A 24,596-nucleotide genomic window follows, 5' to 3' on the forward strand; every position below is an offset into this window, starting at 1 on the left:
GCTGGGGAAGGGCCGAGAGTGTCAGCCCTCGGGGCGGCCGCGTGAGGCGGGAGCGGAGCGTCTCGTCCCGCCCCCCCGCTCCCCTCAGCGCTGCGCCCGCGCTTTTTTCCGCGCCCTGACGGGAGTAACGGCCGCCCCTCAGCCCGCGCTGGCGGCTCTCGTCCCGATGTAGGGAGGGGCAGGGGCTGCGTCCTGCGTTCAGCTGGCACAGCCACCCCCACTATGCCCATTGACCATGTCCCTCAGTGCCGCATTTCCATGGATCCTGAACGCTACAACACTACCAGCGATGGTGACCCCACCACCTCCCTGGGTAGCCTGCTCCAGTGCATCACCACTCATTCTGAGAGTGAATTGTTTCTAATACCCAACCTGAACCCTCCCTGGTGAAACTTGAAGCCATTTCCTCTTGTCCTGTTGCTGTTATCTGGGAGCAGAGGCTGACCCCACCTCACCACACCCCACCTTTCTGGAGTTGTCGGGAGCCATGAGATCTCCCCTGAGCCTCCTCTTCTCCAGACTGATGCATCCCAGCTTCCACAGCCCCACAGGACTGTGCTCCAGACCCCTCACATTTTGTGCCAGGCGTCTGGGAACTGCAGTGCTACAGGAGCTGCTGAACCCCATTCTCCTGGGGGAACAATCTCCATGTGCCGGCAGCAGCACTGTATGGATTGGAGGAGTAAAAGAGCCCCAGAAAACCTAGATAAAGCCCTCACCTGAGCCAGCCCTCCTCCAGGCCTGTGTGGGGCTGGAGCATCAGCTTGCCCGACCTGCAACATGGTGCGGAGTAAGGGAGCCAAACGACCCAGTGTCAAAATCTTTTATTTACAACAGTCTCCAAAAATCAAGGAACACTGAAAATAGTGAGAATAGGAGACGACTTACAAAAGTAACACGCATACGTTACATTGTGAATTGTGCTACATCATTCTGAGAACCAATGCTAAAGTCTGCACGCACGTGGCAAAGCAGCAGCACTTCGGGGCGCTCGTGCCTCCTTTTCCCCCCATCCTCCCTCCTCTTTGCTCTCTTCCCTGCAAACCTTCCTGCCTGCTGCTCTGCCTCCAGTCCTGCCATCACCTCCCAGCACCTGCAGCCACTGCCCCAAGGAGGAGCAGAGGGGAGGATGCATCCCACACCTCCATTCTGACGGATGGGAGCTGTGACGGTTTCCAACTCCAGGACCTGGGTACAAAGCTGAGGAGGAGAAGTTAGCAAAGGGCTTTGAAAGAGAATAACCTGTGAACTGTGGCTTGCATGCTATCTGGGGTGAGGAGTGGATTTTGGTAATAACTAAGAGACTTGCCCTGCCTGGCTGCAAATCAATCAGCACAGTTTCCCTTCTGGACAGTGTGGACACATTTATGTGTACCTTGGGTTTAAACAGACCTTTAATAATCTTCCAGGAGGGCAGGACATTCTGGTATGAAAATTCAGTGCAGGACAAGCCAAAATGAGGTGCTGTGACATAAAGCAACATCCCAGTTTGCTCCAGTGAAGACAAAGCCAGGGGTCTTGGGAGACCCTTGCAGCCAGGCTGCCATCCCACTGTTCCAGCAGCTCCGTAAGCATGCCATGTATCTTTCTCCTTGGGGATAATTTCCAGGCTGGCTTTGCTTTGGACAGAGATCACAGCCCAGCACAGCTACTGATCCTTTTCCAGTATCTGCAGCTTTTGAAACTTCCAAGATTGGTGGCCAACTCTGATGTCCCCATTGCTTGTACAGGCCCTGCATGAACCCAGCACCTCAAAAGCCACTGCAACAAAAGCAAAATGGAGCGAGGAGACCGGGCTCTATTTCTTTCTCTGACACTGATCTTTGCGAACCACATCAGCTCTATTCCTCTTTGCTCCAAAGCTGTTGTGAGTCCTAGTCTCAGCAGTATCTGTGGGGAACCTTGAACTCACAGGCAAGGAGCAGCAGCTCTGTACATTTGCTTTGGCAAATAGGGAGCAGTGCTCTCCTGTGACTGCTGAGGGCTTCTCATCAGGACAGGATCAGCACCATTTTGCAGGAAACTACGCAGTTTCCATCCTGAAACATTAACATCAACTTTTCTGAAGGTATCCTTCAAAACAGAATTTACCAGAAAAAAAGGAGTGAGCAGATAACAAATATTTCATTGCTGTGTGCTGTAACTGAGAACCCGTGTATGTTTCTTTTTAATTGCAGCAATAAGACTGTTTTGAAATGGAAAAACAGTGCATTCTCTTCCAAGTAAAGCCAGGATGAAATATTTCCATGACACTGGGTTGCTGTGTTCAACTGTTTAAAAACATCGAAATTGGCAGCTTTGTAGGAAGAATTTTAGCACCTTAGCTTCCCCTGCCTGAGACATTCTCTCTCAGAAAGTCTCCAGCATGCCTTTGTTCAGCATCTGTGAGCATCTTAGGCAAAAGCAGGTACTGCTGAGAAGGCGGAACCTTGCTCAGCAAGGCGACAGGGCCCAAGAGATGCTCTGGGCAACAGAGGAGTCATCAGAGAAAGAAGATAGGTAGAGATGTGGGAGGAATTAATTTAGGGTGAGCATCTGCTCCTGGAACAGCGCCAGACAGGTGAGCCTTTGCTTTTTATTGCTACAAGCATCTGCCTCAGAGCACTGATTCCCAGCAGGGCTGTCAGCCCCACCTTCATGCTTGCTCAGATAAACCCATCCATTTTCTTACCCCTATAATTTTATGAATATTTTCTAATGCCAAGGAGATAGATGTATACACCTGCCTCTGATTTACTGTCTCCACCGAGACGGTGTTGAGAGTACGCTGGGGAAGTCTGAGCTCTGCTTCTATGTCTCTCTCATTCTGTAGCACTCTGCAGAATGTTCTGTGATTCTAGATCTAAAAGCCAAGTGTTGCAACCATCAAGTTTTCAGCTTACCAATGTCCAGTGGATCCTTGCACTGGAAAGCATAACCTGGGATCATCTCCTGGCTCTTCTACTACAACCTGGAGTAAGTTCCTTGTCCTATCTCTGCTTCGCTTTCCTGCTGGAGGCACACCATCTCCTCAGCATGCCTTTGCGAATTATCAGCTACACTTACCTCAGTCTTTTCCTTCCTGAATCACTCCAGCCATTGCTTTGCCAGCACACTCCCAGAGCCACTTTGGGCTAACAAGGGCAAGGTGATGCTCCTGCTCGTGCCAGCCAGCCCTACTGCTCTGGCTGTGCCTGGGCTAGCAAGGGAGGATAAGAAAAAACGGCCATTTGTCCTTCTCCCTTCCTGCTCCAGAAAATGGGACAGAACCTGTCAGGTGCTAAGAATGCTGTTATTTTTGTCTGAGATCAGACACTGCTAAATCAGAACCCAGAGGCACAAAAGGTTTTCCACTACTTTGAAATCAATCTTTGCTTCCTGAGAATGGCTGAGGGACTGGTCCCAGCATGGTGTGCCCAGCATCACTCTGGAAGTGAGGGGCTTATATTAGCCTCTTTATAGTGAGCAAAACTGTGGGCTACCTGGGGCATGAATGCGCTTCAAGTTTTGCAGGATTAAAGCAGATCTATGCCTTGCCTTAAAGATCTTTCAGTTTTTCTCCGTGCTCACAGGAGGGACATCCTGCAAGGCTTAACTCAGCACCTTCCTCTCTTGTCTGGTGACCTGGAAATAACCATCGGCTTTAATCACGCCAAGGAGGCTGAAGCAATAGGTGAATACAGATCAAGCTGCCAGTCAGAGCATCCTTTGCAGCAGCACTAGGGCTCCCATGCTCTGCCCCCACAACACCCATGTATGACACTGTATGTCATCAGCACTCTGCCCTCTGTGCTTGCTGCCACTTACAAGTGCTCAGGGCACCACTAGTAATTAAATCTGGAGAACTGACATCAGGGAAAGCAGGGCTTGCAGATCAATGTGCCTGAGCCTTGCACAGCAGCTCCCAAAGAAGCAAGGGTTTAGGATAGTTAAAAATCCTTCCCAGAACCATTTATTCATCAGGGTTCATCCTGTAGGAGCTGGAGCAGAGCAGAGACAGGGGCCAAGGAACATTTAATGTGGCAGAAAAGGGTAACTCAGCTGCACTGTGGGATGGTGAGGAAGGAACCAGGTCTGGTTTGCTCATGCTTTCACCACCCTCGCTGTCTGCAGCAGGAGTGCTCTAGATTTCTCCCAGCATCAACAAAGCCCAATGAGACCCCTGTCCTCAATCCCTTCTCTCCAGCTAACACCTTGGGGAACCTAGTTTAGGAACAAATGTTTGATCCTTTTTCAGAGTTATGGCACGATGTGAAGATGTAAGAGACTGGCAGGGATCAAAACAAGGATACACTGAGCCAAGCAGAAGCAGCTGCTGGTCTGTCTCAGCAGCACAGTCCCCAGAACACGGTTGGCACCAGGGACCAGCTTCCTGGCATTTCCATTTTAAAAAGGGGGTCAATCCAGACAGAGAATGCAAAGCCACTGGGGACATGGTTATCTGCAAACAAATTAGAAGTCAGGCTGCTTTCCGGCCACCTCTCTCTGCTGGCATCCCTGTAAATAATGTTTAATGCATCTCCCAGTGGGCCTGACCCCTCCCCTTCTGCCAAGGACCAGATGTGCTGCATATCAATGCACACACTTAGTTATTTCAATTTTAAGAATATGATGGAATCAGTGATGCTTAAAATGTACTTGTTAATGGCACCAGTTTGCAATTTCATTTTACTTTAATATAAACCATCTGCTTTGAGCAGGCAGCAGCCTCAGGCTGAAGCTCTGCTGCCTTCGTGTCTGCACAGCAGGGTCTCTGAGCTGCCACAGAGAATGCCCCACTGTTTATCCATGCACGCTGCCAGCTATGGGCTCTACCTGGCCACAGGGGCTAGCTCATCCTCAGGCTAAGAGCTGGCTGCCAGGTCCTGGAGCAAAAAACTTTGCACAGAGCTGAAGGCCTTCAGCTCTCTCTGCCATGAAGAGCAGAGGTAGACTGGTGAAGTCACAAACAGAACAGGAGCTGGGACTGGACACCACTGCTACCTTGGCAAGAAGGAGAGGAGGACAGGGCCCTGTAGGCACCAGTAGTGTTCTGATGACTGTTCACAGACCCAAGAGGTCCCGGTGAAAGGTCCAGCGTCCTTTATGAGAGAAGGGGTGAGCCACCTGTCCTGGCATTCCCCACTAACAATGAAAGCAGGTCCCAGCAGGTGGTCCTCCCAAAACTCTCTAGTTTTAATCTCACAACCACCCCAGTACGAGCTAGCTGGGAAATGTGTCCTGTGCAATGAGTTTGCTGCTGAGCACAGGGCATAGCAGAGCAATGCAGACAACGCTATTCTCCAGGCCCATCCATCAGCTCACTGCTGTTTGCAAGGCTTGATGCATTGCATCAATGCATGGCCCTGGCATGGGGACAGGACATCACCTCAAGAGCCATCATCGCAATGCTGACCCTGGCCACAGGAAGGACAGAAAGGAAGCAGTTTGAAAGGGATCAGATGGCCTACCTGACTTCTTTACCTTTGTGGTTCCAGAAAGCTCTGTTCATTTGAAAAAAGAAAAGCAGAAAGAAAATTGAGAGAAGGGCACCTTCTCCCCTCCTACTCATGGGCTGAGGAATTCCCTGGGCAGCCCTCACTGTCCGTCATCCATCCATTACTACTGAAATAAATACAAGTTTAGAGCAAAACCCATTAGAAAATAAAGTGCATCTGGAGTTGAAAAACTTCTGGAAAAAACGGGATTTTTTTTCCTCTTTTTTTTTCTTACAAAAAATATCCTTTAAAAAAAAAAAAAAAAGAAAAAAAGAAAAGGGAGCAAGAGGACAGATCGTGTGGTTCTTGGTGTAGGGTCTACAGGGCTGTCCCATTAGGGAGAGGGATCTTAAATCCGCCCTTCAGCAGGGCGAGGCAGATGCATAGACCCAGCAGGCCGGCGAGAAGCACCCCTGCCACAGCCTTGAGGCAGGAAGTCCTGCTCCGGGTGAAGGTGCCGGGCCCCATGATGCTCAGCAGGGCTGTGCTCACAGTCAGCGTGTATAGGATAGAGACTCCCGTGTTGAGGGCCACGATCTTCCCAAACTTGGCGAAAGGGGCAATGATGCAGAAGAAGAGTGGGACAGTGGCAATCACGGTGGTGACAGCGCTCGAGACAATTGCTACACCCACGTGACGGATCGCTTCAATCGTCCTCCACTGGCGGCAGGCCGTGGGGTCCTGGCAGAAGGGACAGCAGTGTTATGGAGGAAGCAGGGACAAGAACACAGGGCTGCAGAAATGCTTTATGCTCTGAGAGGGTGGCTTAGCTCATGGAGTCCTGGTCCAGGACAGAGACACTGTGGGATTGTACATCTCACCATTTATACAGTCTCTGAGCACACCAGGCAAATAGCCATGAGGTTAAAATCCAGCAGAGGTTAAGTGCTGGATTTTGTGCCTCCACTGGTGCCTTCTTTCAGCCACATCAGGCTGACTGCTGGGCGCACATGACAGATGTACTGCACACAGACACTATACGAGGGAACAGATCACCAAGCTTTTGTGGTGCTCATCTTCCCAAAGAGGGACAGAAGTTAACAAGGCCAGAGGGGGCAAGCTACAAGCCAATGTGATTTTCAGAAGTTACAGGATGAGTGTAGGGCTATTCTAGGATAGGACTGCCTTCACTGGGGCGTGAAAAGCATTGCTTTGGATACAGGTGTGTCCAGTGGCCATTGAGAGAGGGACAAGAGTGTGGGTTGGACGCTCAGCTGGGTTTACTGTCTCCAGGTACACCAGCTCACATCAGCCTCACACCAGCTGGAAAAGCTGCCCAGGCGTGCTGCAAGAGGCATTCTCTTTGCCCAGCACGCCTTAGGTCCTGCATCACAGCCAGGTGGTACAGAGGGCACGAGGGGAGCGGATGCAAAGCTTTAGGAGGAAGAGAACTCACCTGTGTGTGGTGCAGCGGCAGGTTTTCCCCTGCCAGCAGGTAGCCCTCCACCAAGTGCACGCAGTAATCGACAGAAGAGCCAACGAGGATGGACAGAGAAATGGCTTCCACAGCCCCCATTTCCCAGCCAGACCAGTACATGATGGTCACCACCAGGCAGACCACCCCTGCATGAAGAAGCTCACGTTAGGCAAGTTTAGAGGTCTCAGGGAGTGCTGCCCAGCCGTACTGCTACAGATCAGAAACTGGGGATTTTGAGATCATGCCCGTGTTCTGCACGCTAGCCAGGCTGAATGCTGTACATCCTCCCTCCTGCCCACAAAGGCAAATGTTTCCCTCACCTCACCTGCTGGGAATAGCGAAGCACCTAACCGAAATTAGGCAAAATGACAGACTGATGCCAACCACACTAACGAATCCAACACAAGCAAGTGTGCATATATGCACTAGATGGAACGGGGCCCTATGTTTTGCTTGCTGGAGTTTACTCACAACCTGAGCACATGCACAAGTTTTTCTTAAAGCCAAGAGTGCTGTTTGTTTGTGAGTCATGTGTGGGAGAGTAAGTGGTTTTAAAATGATAGATTTGATTTTTAAACCGGGAAGTTTTGCAACACACTTAGTCCATAATATCGTCAAATAACCAGCCAGGGAGAGGGAGCTATTTAGAAATTTGCTTCAAATACTAACAAAAACACTCAAATATTCAGCTTTTAAAATCTCCCACTGCTTGGAAACAGCAGCCGTGGTGCAGATCCTTGGGAAGCAGTGCAATTGTTATTCAGGGCATGTGGGACTTAATCACATTATTATACATAACAGGCAGGGATGGCATTTGTGTAGCTAAACCCCTTATTTAAACAAATAGAAGGGATTGTGTAGATAAAACACACTGGGAATTAGACACACAAATCTGTTCTCCCAATGAGGTTCCTATGCAGTTGTTGAGAGTTTCTCCTGTTCACCTAAGTGTATCAGGACTGAGTCCAGGAAACCAAAAGGATTTACATAGAGTAATAACAACTCAGTTCAAATCATCAGAGACTCAGCAGTGCCACAACCCACCAATTTCAGAGAAACGGAAGGCCTGGCACACCAAGGTTGGCAATTTTACCTAAAATGCTGAGCAGCACTGGCAGCAGGAGGAGGATGTGAGTGGTGAACACTGCCACTGCGGCCACACAAATAACCAGCGAAAGGATGAGACCATACAGGGCACTCTGCACTCCTGGAAGAGAAACAACCAGTTAACTGGAGCCTGGGATGCTGACAGTCAGGGTGAGGGGGAACTGCATTCCTGGACTCCCCACCAGCAAAGCAAATTCCCTCATCTTCTCTATTTCCCTGAACTCTATCTAGGAATTTTGACAGTATGTGCTGCTTGGGACTGAAGATATAACACCCGTACATAAAATGGAGTGAAGGGTGTTGCGAAGATACATCAGAGAGCTGGGGTTCCTCAGGGAGAGAAACTGGGCAGTCACTTGCCTATAATCTCCATGAAGATCTGCTTCCAGTGCTCACAGGTCTGGAAACCATGACGGAGAGCAGAACCCTCTGGGAAGAGCTGGAGTTGCTGCTGCAGGAATGTCTCCCATTTCAGATAATCAGTGTATGTCTGGAAGGAAGATTTCCCTTTGTAGGTTGTCTGTAAGAAGATGAACATGTTACACTTGTGTCCTGCTCTCTGATGCAGTGTATGCAAGGGTAAAGGTAGAACAAGCAGCTGGAGTTGCGGGCAGGACTTACAGGGGCAAAAAGCCACTACCTCTTTGCCTGAACTCATGGTAAGAGCAAATGGTGACATAAGCAGCTACTTCTTAGCAACATGTGAGTGCAGGCATCCGTCTGCAACCAGGCACAACACTAGCAAGTGCTAATTTATGAGTGCAAATGGAAGTGGCTAGTGCAGAAAGAACAGAGCTAAGCCCTCAGAAGCCACAAGAAGAAGCTGTCCCAAGGGTAGATGGTGATGCTCACTGATTCAAATGCCATGGAGATCCACTGCACCTTCCCATCCTTCACTCCCACAGCCCCATGAGAGAGCTGTCCAGGCAGCAGGTTTGGCTCAGGGATGTTCTTGCACTCAGGGTGCAACATCTGCAGAAAGGAGGAGATGCTATAACCTGGAGAGAAAGAAAGAGCAAGGAGTGGAGGACAGGACAGGGAAAGGGAGCACATGGGAACAAAGGGGAAGAAAACAAGGAGGCTGTAGGCCCCATTTGTCAGCAGCTGCTTTCCCTTGCAACTCTGACTTGTAAAAGCACTAGAGGTATCAGTACCAGAGTTCTCAGCTTGAGAGGGCACAGTCAGCGCTGTCAGCACTGAACAGGACATGACCACAACTCAAGCAGCACTGTTGTTAGCAGAGCTGCAGAACAGGCATCTGATGCTGCTGTTCTACCCGCTGTGTATTTCTCATCCCTGAAGAAATTGGCATAGTACATGGATAGACTGAATGGCTTGTGGAGGTGGGAGCTGTGACTTGGGCCAAGTGGAGACAGCTCAGAGAGCTGACTGCTGAGAAACACCTCTCTGCACCACCTGCATTTATCATTGACTGGTATGTTTGCTTCCTTGCCTGCTTCATCAAGCTGGGACCTGAAAGTTTAGAAGCCCTTAGCAGCTATACTTCTCAGACTGGAGAGCGAGAGGCAGTCTCCACCCAGGGACCAAGGGTCTACCCGAGGACCCCACCTACCTGAGGGCAGGCACTGAGCCCCTCCTGGCTTCACCAGCTCAGTGTTGCTGGCGATGGCTTTGCAGAGGCGGCACAGGTTGCCAATCTCTTTGAAGAGGTCGAAGCTGTCATCATAGATAACGCTGCCCTTTCACAAGGAGACACAACAACAAGAACACCACACATGAGACATACAGAGAGCAACTGGCACAAGAAGGCAGAACTCGATCTTCTGCTGGGCACATTGCTGGAATCAGCTTATTCAGACCATAGGTTTTACAGTAAATAAACCTCACATCTTCGCCTCACCAGACAGCCCAGAAGGAAACTACATTAAAAAAAAATCAGGCAGTGTGACAGAAGTACTGATGAATACACAGCTGCCAGGCCATGCCCAAAACCATCGTGGTCTGACTAAGGAGACCGCACTTAATTCCAGCTTTCTGCCCACTCCACTGCCTGTGTGTCATGCTGTTCCCTCCAGAGGAAAGAATTAAGGACAGGTTCTGCAGGGTGCCTCCAAATCAGAAGGCTGAAATGCATCTGCAACTACCAGAGCTAAGCATAATTCTGCCTGGGAAAGGCTGTGAATATTTCAAAGCACCAGTATCTGGGAGATAAACTGGTCCTGAAAAAGTCACTTTTAGGAAACTTTCTCTAGAGTGATTTGTAATTTTTCCATGTTACAATCTCATAACAAAATAAACAATTATAGAAAAATACCAGTTGCCTGGATCTTGAGTTTGTAGTGACATTTTCATACTGAGGTCAAGATGGGTTTGCTTCTAAAATCCTCAGGAAAGCCAGATTTAGATTCAAAATTAGAAGAAAATCCCCTTCAGAAAGGGATTTTCTGAAAAGTCTGAAGCAATTTCAGTAAAGGGCTTCTTCACCCCCATTATTTGGGAATTTTCTAAGCGGAGTGTGCTTCTGGCTCATCACAACACTGCTACCTCCATCTGTCTAGACTGCTGGACTGTGCTACCTGGCCCGCAGGGAATAACTGAATACCATCCAGGGAGACCCTTCCTTCACTCATTAGTCCCAGGCTGGCCATTCAACATTTGTGTACCATGTCTCCGATGACGTGGTTGTCCGAGTGTCTTGTACGATTCACCCCTCTGATGCCAAAGACGACGAACACCATGGCTCCTGTGTCCACCAGTGGCCGCACTGCTGGCTTCCCGCAGCCCGTGTTCATGCAAGGATTAAATCCAGAAGTTGCCGAGAGCCTCGCTTTGGGTGCTGCTACCAAATGCAGAAGAAAGGAAGGTTACACCTGAAGGCAAAAAGCCAGCTGACTCTCTAGCATTGCCAGCAACACGGCATGGCTGAACAGGTCCTCACAAGCTCACCTTTCTCGCTGGGAACATAAAGGATGCCTTTGGTGGGTCCATCTGGGCTGGAGCTGAGAAGACAGCCAGGAGGTGCCACACACACTCGGCCATGGTAAGGAGGCTTGTGCGACTGGGCAAAATACAGCTTCCTGTGCAGCAAAGAGAGCTCGTTATGGTAGGGCACAGGTAGTGTGACGATGTCTCTACAGCACTACGTGGAAACAGATGATCTCAAGGACAGAGGGAAGGAAAAGCTGCAGAGCTCCAAACTCAGATCCCTAACCATTGTGTACTGTGTGCTGCCTGTTCAGCCCAAGGCTTCAGCTGGGTAAGGGCAAGACAAAAATCAGCAATTGCTTTTTGACACACAAGGAGGCCACAGTGACGGTCCTGCATCTGGCAAGCCTTTGACCAGTGTTGACGGTGTTGTGGGTCTGCAAAATAATTTGGCAAAGATGGAGCACATGTGCAGCAAAGAGGCCTAAGGCCAGGGATGTCTCTAGCTGAGAGCAGGACTGGCAGTGGACATGAGACATCCTGCATCAACCATTCAGCTGCACTGTGTTTGCTGCCTGGCCATGAGTGGGTTTTGGAGGGTTACCGTGTTCGCTGCTGCTCCTTGGCGGCCACGTAGAAACTGAAGTCGAACTTCCAGCCTCTCTTGCTATCACAGGACAAGGTAGTCATCATCCACTTCCTGGGGCTCGTCTGCTTAAGCAGCCCTACTGTGGACACACAAGCTGTCAGCTTCCTGGTGAAGTTACCGAAAGGCACTCTATACACCTAAGCAATGGATTAATGAAAACAGACACTTAACTCCACAAGGTTGCAGCCTGTCACATGTTAGCATCACACACTCCCCTCCTCCCAGGGCACTGGCACAAACATACAGAATGAGCGCGGTAGGAACAAACCCAGCCAGTCCCCAGCCTGCCTCTTTCCCAGTGTGTGTGTCACAGGACCCCTTGCCACCCCCATTCCTTGTGCCCAAGCTGGATGGTGGCTGCTCTGCTCAGGATGAGGGAGAAATGAAAGAAAACTCTGCTGGGGCTGTCTGTGTCCAACACGTGCACAAGCAGTGTTGCCTGCTCACCAGCTGTCTGTGCACGGTCAGAAGGAGGCAGTGGGAATGCAGCTGTCTCAGCTGCAGTTTCTACTAAATTGAGCTCAGCTGATGATGCCAGGACTCATCTGATCCCCACAGACACCCACACTTCTGCTCTCATTGTTGACAGTCACATTGCAACTGCAACAGACCAAGATTAGGGCAGTGCGAGGCATCATCCCTAGCAATGCCCTCTGTGCTAGCTACCTTACTGCAATGCCCTGAACACTTCACCCCGAGCTACCCAGGGCCCTGTGGAGAGACAGGAGGCTTTGTGCTCACCTGCTGAGTGCTGCACTCTTGATAGAGGGGTCCAGCATCCCTGGATTGACTCACCTGGAATGAAGGCACCTCTCCATCTCCTGGTGACACCATCTGCCAGGGGGCAGGGATACTGGCATTGAGAGAGAATCTGTAGATGGCTGGCCTTCCCTTGCTTCTGGACTTGGAGATATACACAGTCCCCTGCAGATCTGCAGAAAACAGAGGGAGGGCATGAGGGCTTGTGGTACTGCTCAGTCAGCAAATCTTACAGATGTGGGCAGCAGTGGAGGAGGGTTCTTCTGGTCTGTTGTCTCCTCTGGGGCACCAGGCACAGCCTCTGCCTTCTAGCAGCACAGCACACCTTTCAAAGGTTTTCACAAATATATCCTGAGTTGCAGTAATTCCTGATGGCTTATTGATTCATGTCAGCTCAGGACCTGGCCCAATAAGTCTTTTATCCTTGAAATCCCCTGCAATCCAAGCTGAATTTACTCTCTTCATGGCCTGCCAACAAGGCTGTGACACAGGACAGGGATGCAAAAGGTCTGAGCTCCCAGCCCTGCACTCATACTAGGCAGACCACAAGGATTTGTCACCAGTCTGTACTGCCACCTGGATTATAGGACCCTGCACTGGAGAACCACAGGAATTCAGGGGAAGGGGCATGGTCATGATGCTCTATACATCCAGCACTAAGCCAGGGCTCAGCAGGGATGTGTCAGGAGAAAATTATTCCATATCAGTTATTCAGAGGTTGTATGACTTTTGTTTCTTTTCTTAAAACAAATGTGGCCAAAAATCTGTCCTTATGCCCTGCTTACCTTGCTGCCCTGTATCACTTAAGCTCCCTTTGCTTCCCCAGGGTGATCCAGAGCCTCTCTTCTTTTTTTCCAGGGATGTTCGGAAGTTGTTCTGCAAACTGTGGGGCTTTTCCTGAAACAAACCTGTCCCACAAGGTTACTCAGGGAGGAAACAGTGAATGACACGACAAGAGACCTACCACGGTTTAGTGGGCATGGTGGCGATGGGTTGATGGTTGGACTAAATGATGCTGGTGGTCTTTTCTGACCTTAATGATTCTATGACTCTATGATCCTTGTGCATGCTACTCACTTGAGTAGGTAACACATCAGACATTCTATTATCGAACATCAAATCCCAAGCAGGGAGCACAGAGCCGCAGACCTCAGGCTGGTCACTGGCATAGTCCCTTATGAGTAAAAGTAGTTGATTTTGCTAGACTACAATGGTATTTGCTCTAGAAGAAGCACTCAGGCAGTTCTTGGCTAAAGCAGCTTTTCAAGATACTCTACTCCTACAGGCAACACCACCATCCTACTCAGAGCATGCACTTCCTTGCAAAAGGATCCATTCAGTATCTAACGAGACATAAAAAACATAGCTCTCTCTCTCATATTCCAGCTCCCCCAGCCTAGGGCCGGAAGCCTGGAGAGCAGTGCTCTCACCTGAGCAGGTAATGCAGGAGATGCCTTCAGCACTCAAGTTGTATTTGAGGTCTAGTAGCACCTGGATGTTGGTGTCTGGCCGGAAGAGGACTGGAGCACGGCTAGCTGGGCGGAGGCGGCTGGCAAAGAATACAGACAGGAGCAAAACGAGGAGAAAGAGCCCTGCCAAGAAAAGCCCAGGTAAGTGTACGGGAGACCCTGCACAAATTTTCTTCCTATGACATAGTTAGCAAGGACATGGAGGAAGAAGGAGAAAGGAACAGCACTGCTGACATTGGCAGCTGGGATTTCTTGTATTGAGCCCTGTGCTTGGACAACCCCATGAGGACCTGCCATTTCAGATCTGAGTGAAAGGAGAGGGATGGAGAAGTCTCTAAGTTCCTCATGCAGTTCCCTTAGGGACTACCTGTTCTGGACACACTCATCAGCTGTGTTAGAAACCATCCATTATGCCTTCTTTCGCAATCCCTTGTCACTAATAATCACAGCCTGGATACTGCCTGAGATGCTGTCAAACCCTCTAAAACCCAGGAGGACGGAATAACCCCCTTTTTCCTCCTTACCCACAATCACCCATCTGCTCTTCACTGCAGACCACAGCACCCAGTGCTCCAGAAGCTCCTGGAGATGAGCTATCAGGTGACCTCGGTTGCTCTTCTCCACAGGCAGCTGCAGATTTTCTGGCATCACAGATACCAAGGGAACATCCCCCATTTCCAGAGAGACTAGAAAGAGACAGAAACCAAAGGCATGTGTCAGTGTCATGAGTGTTTCTCATAGTTTCCTGCTCACTTTCACAAAATCTCCTTCTGTGATGAGCTGTAACCCAGTGCTAAGGTGATGGGATGAGAACCAGGCAGAGACTTGCCCAGGATGTCATCGAAGAACCTTTGGCAAGCCACTACCATGTGGCAGCTACACTTCTAACTGCATAGCTCAGTCCAAAGCCATGCTTCAGGCTATTCTTCCTCTGCCAGATCCCACTAACATTGTGCATATGGCTACAGGGACTCTGTGTGCTTCTTGGGCCAGGCAGAGTTTGTGCCTCTGCTTCACTGAGTATGTCTTAGAGCTGATTACACACAGCTCACCTCTCCCTGACTGCAGCCAGGCTCTGGAATGATCCCTCCACTCCAGCTCAGGGGCGCCTGGGAACTGTTTCTTCCCTACAGGTGGGAAACACTCATTTGCTGTAAGGAGGTCAAGGACTGCCTGCTTTGCTGCACAGCTGACACACAAACCATGCTTGGTCACCAACTGGAACAAGCTGCTTTGCTACTTCATGAGTAACCTGATGCCCAGGGGCCCTCAGAGAAAAGCATTCTGCTGTTTGCTCAGAAAGGAAGGAGTGATTTCCATACATTACCATTGCATGTGTTCCTGGCATACTAAGGAGACAGCTCTTACGATGCAATGCCAAAGCACAGTTGTCTACAGATCTACAGGGAAAAGGTCTGTGCGGTGCCATGGGATTGATGGGCTCTCAGCCACAGATACATTTGCCTCCAGTTCCAGCTTGCTGCTAGGTGTGAAAGCTACTCGCTGCCCAGACCACTTCCACCATGGGTTTTAAAAGGAAGAGATCCTAGCAAATTTTAAATGACAAGTACAACAAAAAGAGCATGGCCCTGTAAGCGTCCTTATCTTCAGTCAGAGCTAGAAAGAATATCTCCTGCTAACAAGTGATAGGGCATTTCTAGGCAGTTTTTTTTAGATTGCCTGTGTAGTCTCAGGCAAGTCATTGCCCTTTCCTTGCCATGGGAGAAGGTGCTCTGAGGAGGCGATGCTGGAGAATAGTAAAGAGTTCTCTGCCTGCTTCTCAAATGCAGTGCTCTGGGCATTAGGGAAGAGGGGGAAATATCCTTTACTTTAAGGTGAGCTGTCCTGGTGCTAGGGATTAGATGTTTCATGGCTACATCCATTTGGCAATTAGTGATTCCAGACAGAAAATACAAGTCACATTAGACCCAAGAGGATTAGCAAAGCAGTGAGCAAGCCATGCATCCACAGCCACTGCAGATCTCAACACAGCTTGCAGCCACAAGAGTGTGCAGACCCCTACAACCTTCTGTGACAGCACTACCTCCTGCTTAAAAGTAAGGAAACTGAGGAACAACTGGGAAAAGCTCCAAGATGAACAGGACAGTGTGGTCCCCAGATGGCACTATGCAACAGGCACATACCAGGCTCCTCCTCCACGCTGAGCAGTGGGATGTCATCATCGAGGTAGGGCAGTGTCTCTTGGCCTGCTCTGGAGGTGGCCTCTGAGGCAACAAAGAGATCTTCAGCCAGGTGCAAAGCGCTCTTCTTGGTGCACTTCTGACTGCAGCTGGGTTGGGGCAGGGAAGGAGACAAAGGCATGAGCTTTGAGTCAGGTACCCTGCAAACAGTAACCACTGGTCTCCTTCAGCAAGAAGGAAAACAGAAGCAGCCTGCTCCAATTACTTGGAAAGGCAACAAGAGGCAGTGCTGTGTTCTGTTTCCACTGCTAAGTGCTGAGAGGTCAGGGGCTGAGCTGCTACAGCAAAGCAGCAGCAGTCTGGGCTGAATAAACAGAGCTGAGCCACACACGCTGGGCGCTGAGTGACGGAAGTTTCAGCAGTTCATCTCCCTGCTAATGAATTAAATCAGGCCAGGTCACCTGCGCTGCTGAAGAGCAAGGGAAGGGAAACGCGCTGACTTCTAAACAAGAATCTGCATGCACTGCTTGTGCTTGCAGGCAGGAGCAACGCTGGTCTGTTTGCTGTGTTGGGCTTGTGTGTCCAGAGCTCAGGGATGAGGCTCTGCTCTGAGGACACAGATGGCTCCAATACTTCATGAGATTCAACAAAGAGGAATGACTGACATTGCTAAGTTTGCCCCTAAAGTGGCATCTGTGCTTACCCTAACAGGAATGAGACTGGGACCTGGTCCTTCTATTTTTGCTCTCACCTGGAAGGACAGATGTTGAATTTCTCTACTGTTAGAGACTATCAGTGAATGGGAAGTCAAAGGGGATGAGAATGACACAGAGGACTGGGTAAGGATTTGCACACTGTCTTGGTCAAGTGCTCCACAACAACTTCCCACTCACAAAACTCAGGGCTCACCTGGTTTGGCAGGAGCTTTCTAGTGGGGACACATAAAGGGTCCATATTCCGAGAGCAGCAGGCATGGTGAAGAGCACAGCCACCCAGCAGCAGGACACAATCAGCGACATGAAGAGTCCAAAGTCATGCACAGCTGGGATCTACATGAAGACAGAGAACATGGGATTGGGATCAGAGAAGTGCCAGGGCAGAAGATCTAGAGAGACAAAACAATATCTAGAGGAACCTGAAAATAACTCATGCTGATCTTACTCATAGTCAGTAAAGTTGGTATGGAGCTGAGTCAGAGGCAGGCAGCTTCCCTCTCTTTTAGGGCCTCTGGCAGGAACAGAAAGCCTGCAGTCCAAAAATTGCAGCGTACCTGAGAGAAGATGTTGGCAGCATAAGCTGCAGCTGTGGTCAGGGAAGTGAAGAAGGTGGCCTTCCCTGCTGTCTGGATAGTGTGGATCATGCGCAGGCGCAGGTCTTTGAGGTGGGTGGCTTGGCGGTAGGTGTTGATGAACACAAAGACATCATCAACCCCTTAGGAAAGAAAAGGAGGGAGAGTTCAGCACTTTGCTCAGGCTACAGGGACACGTGATGAAATTCTCATTTTCCCTGAGCTTCTTATCTGAAGATCCCCCACTAATAGATAACAGAGGCAATGGGCTTGAAACTTTTATCTGCATTTGTCACCATTACTTTCCTCTCCCCTGCATGCAGGAGTTGTGGCAAGGCAGCACAGGTAAGTATGAATAAGGACATGCTTACCAATTCCCACAATGACAAAGGCAGCCACACCATTGAGTATGCCCAAGTACTGGATCCCAAAAACAACGTGGTACAGGAACAGAGCCACCAGACAGCTCAGCCCAATACTGGCGATGCCGAAGAATGACAGGAACACTGTAGGAGGAAAGCAAGATGGAAAAAAACACCAGTGATGGCCATCCCTGGGGAGAACAGACAAACAGACACCTCCCACCTGCCCTGCTGGGGCATGCTGGGCTCTGAGCCTACCTGAGCAGGAGGTAAGGATGTAAACCAGGACAGCTATACAGCTACTGCTGATGAAAGCCAGCAACATGTCGTTGTTGAAAGTCCTCCTCACTTCATAGTCAAACAAATCGGTCCCTCCATACAGCACCTGGACTTTGCTAAGGTGGGAAGATAGGAAGAAAGAAGAGCAGGCAGAGTTGAGTGCAAAAGGAGCAGAGTGAGGGGATTTAACAAAGCACATCATCTCCCTCAGGGCCAAAGGATGTCACTGCTCCCATGAACTCTGAACTCTTCAGAGCAGTGAGAGCAAGTTGGACTAGATTGCTGCTGGAGGTGAAATTCACACAAGGGAGAAAAATAAAAGAGCAGGTCTAACATTTTTAGAATTCCTCCAGTGTATGGTGGGTCTGTGGCACTAATAGACTTCCTGCTGTCAGCAAACAGCTTCTGAAGCTTCCCAAGCCGATTCCATCCAGAATCCTAATCATTGCTTTTTATATTAAGCACAAAGGTAATAACCAGCGGATGCAGGCAGAGTTAGAGCTCATCAGGAACCACATGATTTAGCAGCCTCTGCTTCTGGAAGCAGACTCTGAGCAGAATTAATCCAAGACAATTTAAGCAGAAGTACCACAGCACTGCAACTGGGAAACCGAGCTTTGGAACTGAGCCTCAGCCCCAATTCCATGTTGGCTTCTACTGGCTGCAGCCAACAGTGCCAGCCCATTGCTGAGAACACTGCGGATGCTTTCAGGACTAACAAGGGCTGGCTGCATTTCACTCTGCTTTTGAAGATCAGCGTCCCTCCATTCTGGGAACTGTTGAGATTCAGAGTAGTAGAGAGCTGGAGACTGAGAAGTTGCAGTGCCTTCCCCCAGCTCTCTGGATACTGGTCTACCCTTTCTCTTTGACCTCCATTTTACCCTTTCTCTTCCACACGCGCAGAGCAAAGCTCTTTTCAGCAAGAGCCCTGCAGACCAGGTGGTGAAATAAGTCTGCATGTCTGCATGAAACACATTCTGCCTACAGGTTGTTGCCTGGGCCATTTTACTCCCTGCGTCAGACTAGCTGAGGCCAAATTTAGACCAGGAACACAGAGCAGCAGCTCTGCTGGAGTCAGTGGAATTGGATTTGTGAGATGGAAGCAAACAGACCCCACATCAGACAGGCTGAGCAGAAAGGCAGCCACTAGATTCAATCTTTGCCAGGCTATCAGCATCTCTGATGTCTCTGACATGCTTCTGCAGGAGGAAGTGGCACTGAAGGGAAGAGTGTAAATGGTTTTCTGTTCCACACTTCCACTCACAGCACTGTGCCAGAGCCCAACTTTGAAGATACTTTTACTCCTTCCTCCAGCCACTCCTTTAGTGCCATAGCAAGTGTCATCTCCTCCAGCCTCTGTCCATCCCTGCCCTTGCTTCCTCCCTGTCTGCACACACCCTCACCTTGTGGACTGCTTGGCCAGCATGGCCACGTAGGTGACGACAAAGTTCTGGAACTTGTGGCGCTGCTCCTCCCAGCGATCCTCCACCGAGTAGTAGTTGGGCAGCGGTGCCCCAAAGAGGATCTCACTCCGCAGCAGGGAGCTCTTCTTGTTCTCAGCAGACAAACCCTCATCTACATACCAGTAGAACTCGGGGTGGGTCATGGCCAGCTCCAAGGACCCTGGAGGAGAAAAGCACCGCTTTTATTAGGTCCTTCTGAGCTTGGCAAGGCACAAAGTCTGACAAAGGAGAGCTGGGACTGTAGTCACTGACTATGGTAATATGATTAACTGCACATGAAGACCGGGGAGTTAAGACATAAGGAGCAGACTCCATTTCTTTAAGCACATCATGAAGACCAGAGCAAGCCAGTTCTGAGTAAGAGACAATCTCTCTGTCCCCAGAACCCAAGTTCCCTTGAGTTCATGCCAGAAAGACTCAGAACTGGGCTCTTTCCTGTTTTGGTAACAGAACTATTTCTCACGCTGGAGCAGATGGAGCTCAGCCTTTGCCTGTTCCCAGCATGGCTCCTGGACAGTTACCAGCTGCATCCTGTGCTGGGGAGACAGATGGATGCTCCATCCCACAGCCGCATCACACCCACGGCCTTCTTATGATTCACCTCCTCACCACCTCTGCTCTGCTGGAGGGGCATCCTGCAGGGTACGGAGCTGAGAGGAGGAGGTAGGGCCTTTCTCCTCTTCGCCTTACAGACAGCTGGTGACTCACAAGCTGCCTTTCAAGCTGCAGAGCAGCCCACAGACCTTTCTTCTGTTCTGCAGCGCAGGGAAGCTCGTCCCTATTGTCTGTCCAAGACATGACATTCTTCTAACTCTTCTCATTCACATGAGTGAATGAGTGGAAGGCACCTGTACAGTGTATGATTCCCCTTCACTTGGCCCTGTTGCTCGCCTGTCCGTGTGACATAGTTTAGTGGGCACGGTGGGGATGGGTTAACAGTTGTACTAGATGATCTTAGTGGTCTTTTTCAATCTTTATGATTTTATGACTCTACGTATGCCCTGACCTCACCAGACCTGGCCCACAGCACTCAGCTCACCTTGGATATCAGCAAGGTCTTGTCCCATGCCATCATAGTAAATCTTTCCTCCTCTCTCCGTGGGGAAGAAGTAAGTCATGAGGGAGCTGGGAGGGGAGCAGTAGGAGTAGGAGCCCAAGGGCAGGTCCTTCAGGACCTCATGGGGCTTCCAGCAGAACTCCCGGAAGCGAGGGTGATCCATGATCTTACGCTCGACCTCGTGGATGGTAACCAGGCGCTCCGTGGTGAAGATGTTATTCTCAGAATCCCCTCGGGCCAGAAAGATGAGCTCAATGCGCCAGTGTGCGTGTGTCTGCGTGTTGGCGCTGATGTAAGTGTTGGAGTAGTCCCAGCGCGGGGCACCCCTCGCGACGCGGGATGTCTCATTTCCTGGGTGTGGGTGGGCACGAGGCTCAGGGGAGCTAGTCCTGCCCTGTGGGGTGCTGCGCTTGGCCCGTGTGCTGACCTGCAGGTGGGAAGCATTGAGGTGCAGCTGCTGGAGCTGCTCAAAGATGAGCCTCTGCAGGGTTTCGGAGGCGAAGTCAGCCAGGTCACGGCGGTTCCTCCCCCACGACCCAAATTGGGACTTGAGGGCCAAGGCGAGCGCATCGAAGCGCTGTGAGGACTCATGGTTACGGATCTCAAAGGCGTTGTAGGAGATATCAATGTCCAGGGCTGGGTAGTGGAGGAACATGACAACAGCGAGCACAGCAGGGATGGCGCAGCCCAGGAAAAGGATGAAGCCAGCGCAGTACGGGTTGGTAAATATCCAGCCTACGATATTCCAGAAGCCACTCACTGGCAGCGTGACACGCAGGGGCCTGAACCTGCAGGGGCTTTTACCACACAACAGAGCACCCTCCCGCCTCTTCCTTGAGCTGAAGGCAACATCTTCGTCCTCCTCGTCCAGCCAGGCATCCTGTAACAAGGGGTCATCCTCTGTGTCCATGTCCAGCGCCTGCATGAAGGGGAGAGAGAAGTGGTCAGCGATGCTCCTGCAATGGGGTCACCAGGCCCCGCTGTGGGGTTATCAGGCCCAGATGTGGGTGCAGAGTGTCACTGAAGGGTCTCAGCAACAGAGCTGGGGCTCTCCCAACCCTGCACCCTTGACAACAACACATGTCTCCTTTTGGATTATGCAGATTCGTCACGACCACTGAAAGAGCAGCTGCTCATGGAGTGCCCCACAGCTCATCTAACAGAGGAACCAGAGCATGAGGCATTCAAATGACGGTCACAGGGCCCTGTGGGGCTCTTGCAGTTCCAGGAACACCAGCACGGAGATGCCAGGGGCTTCCCAGTGCATTAATTAATTAGCGAATCTGGTTCTCACGCTCAGGAACAGCTCAAGGTACTAGATGAAAACACAAGAGACTCTATCCTCTTCTCATTAAAACAGACAATAGATTTCCCCCCAGGTATTTATAGCTGCATTTCCCACAAAGCATGCACTGTATGCACATAGAAATCTCACGCACCTGCGCCTGCAGACGTGGATGCCGGCACAGATTGATCCCACAGAGCTCTGACTGTGATCCTGAAGGCTCCCCGCTCAGCAGAGCAGGAAGGGAAGGACTGAATGACCCTGGGCTCAGGCAGGGATCTCCAAGAGAAATCTCCTCAGCCCTGCTTTTGTTTATGGCCATTGTTTATGAAGTGGTGCAGAACACACAGGATGCAAAAGCAGACACAGCCCCCAGGGAATGAGCAAGAAATTCCTTCCCAGATCAGCTCACACTTGGGCAGGAAAGAAAAGGATGTGAGGTGGGAGGTGCTCTCTTTGCTGGGCCCTCAGCCTTCCCTCATGCCCCTCCTTGCTTTTGGAAGGTTAGAAGGAAGCTGGCTGGTTCTAGGCTCCATTATAAAATCATACAATAATTAAGATTGGAAAAAACCTCTACGATCACCAAGTCTGACCCCAACCCACCCCAACCATCCTCAACAACCACGTCCCTCACTGCCACATCCCCATGCTTCTGAAGACCTCCAGGGAGCAGTGGTGGTCCCCAAGAGCAAAGTCCAGCACAGTGCCATGCCTTCCTGCAAAGCCTCACACTCTGCTCCCTGAATGAACACATTCAATTCGCTGCTCAACTCTGAGAGCTGCGAGCAATTTACACACAGGCCAGAAGCAATTTAAGAGCTTTACTCCTAGCCAGTGTTTCTATTTAACAGGATTTCTATCCGCCAGAAGATGAATTGACAGCTCCCCTTAACTCTGGTTCTTCAGAAGAGCTGCCTGAATTTGGGCGGAGGGGAAAAGCAAGTGGACAGAAATACTCCCTGGCAGAAGAGGGGTGTGCAAAGGAGCAAGAGTCCCAGCGATCACTGGCTCCAGGCAGCCCAGGGGAAGCCTCTGGCTTTGTACAATGACCATAGGACTTATTCTACTTTGGATAGCACCTGCAAGACAGCACTCCCAGCCCAGGGAGAACCTTTGAGCTCAGCCTTTGTGTTCCTGCCCACACCAAGGGAAGCACCGATGCCCAGCAGTGGCTTTAATCTGCAGCTGGAATCGTCTCACAAAACAGTGACTTCCACTGCACCCAGCTGCCCTTCCTCTCGCAGCCGTGGGCTCCCCTTCAAGAGAAGGGAGTTACTGCGAGACCTGATCAAGCATATTTAGTCTCTTTTTAGAAAGAGAGAGAGGTAAAGGGCCATAATCATTTCCCATTTATTGAGCTAGTAAGGAGAAGGAGGGAGGAGATGGTAATCCTGAAACAGAAGAGCTGGCACGTGACAAGAAAGGGAAGCAAGAGAGATTGAGGTAGAATGAGCCATCAGAAGCAGTACCATGCCATCCCTTTTTTTAATCAAAATCTAAATCCTCAGTTAAAGGAGGAGGATCAGACCGCAGGCATCTCTTCTGGCTCTCCCCACTCGCCCTCATGGTGGCTGCAGAACCCCACTGTAACAAGCGGGCACCCGCAACATACGAAGGCCACGGTGTACTATCTCCTTCCTTAAGACTGTGTACAAATTCTGATGCGAACTCTAGCACAGCAAATGCTGGAAAAGTGCCAGGATTGTCTGCACCCACATCAGAACTGAGTCAGGGCTCTGGAAGGTTCACACCATGCTCCTGGCAGGAGAAGGCAGCCAGGCTGTGCTACCCCAAAGGGGACAGCGTTGCTTCGAGTGCATCTGTGTGCATCCTGCCCTGGTTCCAGCGCAGCTCTGAACTCCCTTCAAAAGAGTTTACCGCATGATTTGGCTGCAAAGCCAGGCACAGCCCATTTAGCATTGCCCCTGGGACTCGTCTGGTTCTACCGCCTTCATCAGATCCTGCCTGGGTCAGGATGAAAGCGTCTGCAACCCTACACACAGCAAATGGAATTGGCAGGGGAGAGAAACCCTGAAATCGGCTGGAAGGAGTGAAATGCATTTTCTCTGCTCGAATTTTACTTGGGGCTGGCTTCATTTCCCTCCCCCACCTCCCATACTACCCAGGGATGCCCAGCGCTGAAGCGTGGCCCAATTACTTTTTCACTTTCAGGATTTGTTCACCTAATCCTGCAGCTCCAACCAAACCTCTGATTCACTTTTGGGTTGGAAGAAAAAGAGAATAAGAATGCTCCCAGAAGCTCTAGACCCATTCCTTTGCAGAAGAAGCCCCAGTTCTGCATCTTCAGGTAGGCACTGAGATTTGCTGGACTTCCCCCTGCCCATTCCTAAGCAAAAGGCTCATAACTGATCAAAAGCAGGCAGGATTCTGCAGAACGAGCAGCAGAACTTCCTGTAAATGTGAAGTGGAGACTTCCCCCAGCCCCTACATGGCATGTTCAGCTTCCCAAGTCCGTGCCATTGAAGGCAGATGGGGCAGAACCCCACAAAGCCATGTTAGGGACACAGCTCCATTGTAGGCTGGGGTACTCTACTAGTGACCATCGAAGCCTGATGTAACCCCATTTACTATAACCTGTGGGCCCAAACCATCAACCAATTGCTCGCCCTACACATTATATTTTTGGCTGTATCCTGGACATTTTGTCCAGAAGGATATTGTGAGAAACAGTATTGGAAAGCTTTACTGAAATCTGAAAAGATAACATGAAAATACATTCTCCCTTCACACTGAGCCCTCTGGGTTGGGACAGGCAGTGTCAGCACCCTGCCCGGACACCACAAAGCCTGATCTGAAGATGTGGGCTCAGAAAAGCCATTGCAGAAAAGAGACATGCAGCCATGAAGAGACTCACACCTTCTATTGGCACAAACACCCACAGCTTTATGGAAGGGGCCAACAATGCCAGATCCAGCTGACAACTTGTTCTGCCTCTTCATGGCCACAGCAGCGCTGTG

General features: G+C 50.4%; 1 protein-coding gene across 11 annotated transcripts in view; it reads right to left on the reverse strand.

The window, feature by feature from the left end:
• DISP3 (dispatched RND transporter family member 3) overlaps window positions 809-24,596 on the reverse strand; it is a 120,449-nt gene continuing 96,661 nt past the window's right edge. For 10 of the 11 annotated variants that reach the window (XM_021374666.1, XM_021374664.1, XM_021374662.1 and 7 more), the window contains 20 exons: window positions 20,316-21,252; window positions 19,217-19,436; window positions 17,793-17,929; window positions 17,544-17,678; window positions 17,155-17,315; window positions 16,794-16,933; window positions 15,888-16,033; window positions 14,268-14,429; window positions 13,705-13,866; window positions 13,060-13,182; window positions 12,311-12,447; window positions 11,471-11,652; window positions 10,888-11,018; window positions 10,605-10,780; window positions 9,554-9,680; window positions 8,833-8,978; window positions 8,341-8,500; window positions 7,967-8,080; window positions 6,853-7,019; window positions 809-6,137 (listed from right to left, as the gene is read on the reverse strand). In XM_021374666.1, coding sequence (XP_021230341.1) covers window positions 5,775-6,137; window positions 6,853-7,019; window positions 7,967-8,080; window positions 8,341-8,500; window positions 8,833-8,978; window positions 9,554-9,680; window positions 10,605-10,780; window positions 10,888-11,018; window positions 11,471-11,652; window positions 12,311-12,447; window positions 13,060-13,182; window positions 13,705-13,866; window positions 14,268-14,429; window positions 15,888-16,033; window positions 16,794-16,933; window positions 17,155-17,315; window positions 17,544-17,678; window positions 17,793-17,929; window positions 19,217-19,436; window positions 20,316-21,252 — 4,026 coding nt within the window. In that variant the 3' untranslated portion in view covers window positions 809-5,774. The remainder of the gene's footprint in view (window positions 6,138-6,852; window positions 7,020-7,966; window positions 8,081-8,340; window positions 8,501-8,832; window positions 8,979-9,553; window positions 9,681-10,604; window positions 10,781-10,887; window positions 11,019-11,470; window positions 11,653-12,310; window positions 12,448-13,059; window positions 13,183-13,704; window positions 13,867-14,267; window positions 14,430-15,887; window positions 16,034-16,793; window positions 16,934-17,154; window positions 17,316-17,543; window positions 17,679-17,792; window positions 17,930-19,216; window positions 19,437-20,315; window positions 21,253-24,596) is intronic. The other variant, XM_021374670.1, reaches the window with a different exon arrangement.

The sequence above is a fragment of the Numida meleagris genome, chromosome 20, assembly GCF_002078875.1.
Source record: "Numida meleagris isolate 19003 breed g44 Domestic line chromosome 20, NumMel1.0, whole genome shotgun sequence".
NCBI lineage: Eukaryota > Metazoa > Chordata > Aves > Galliformes > Numididae > Numida > Numida meleagris.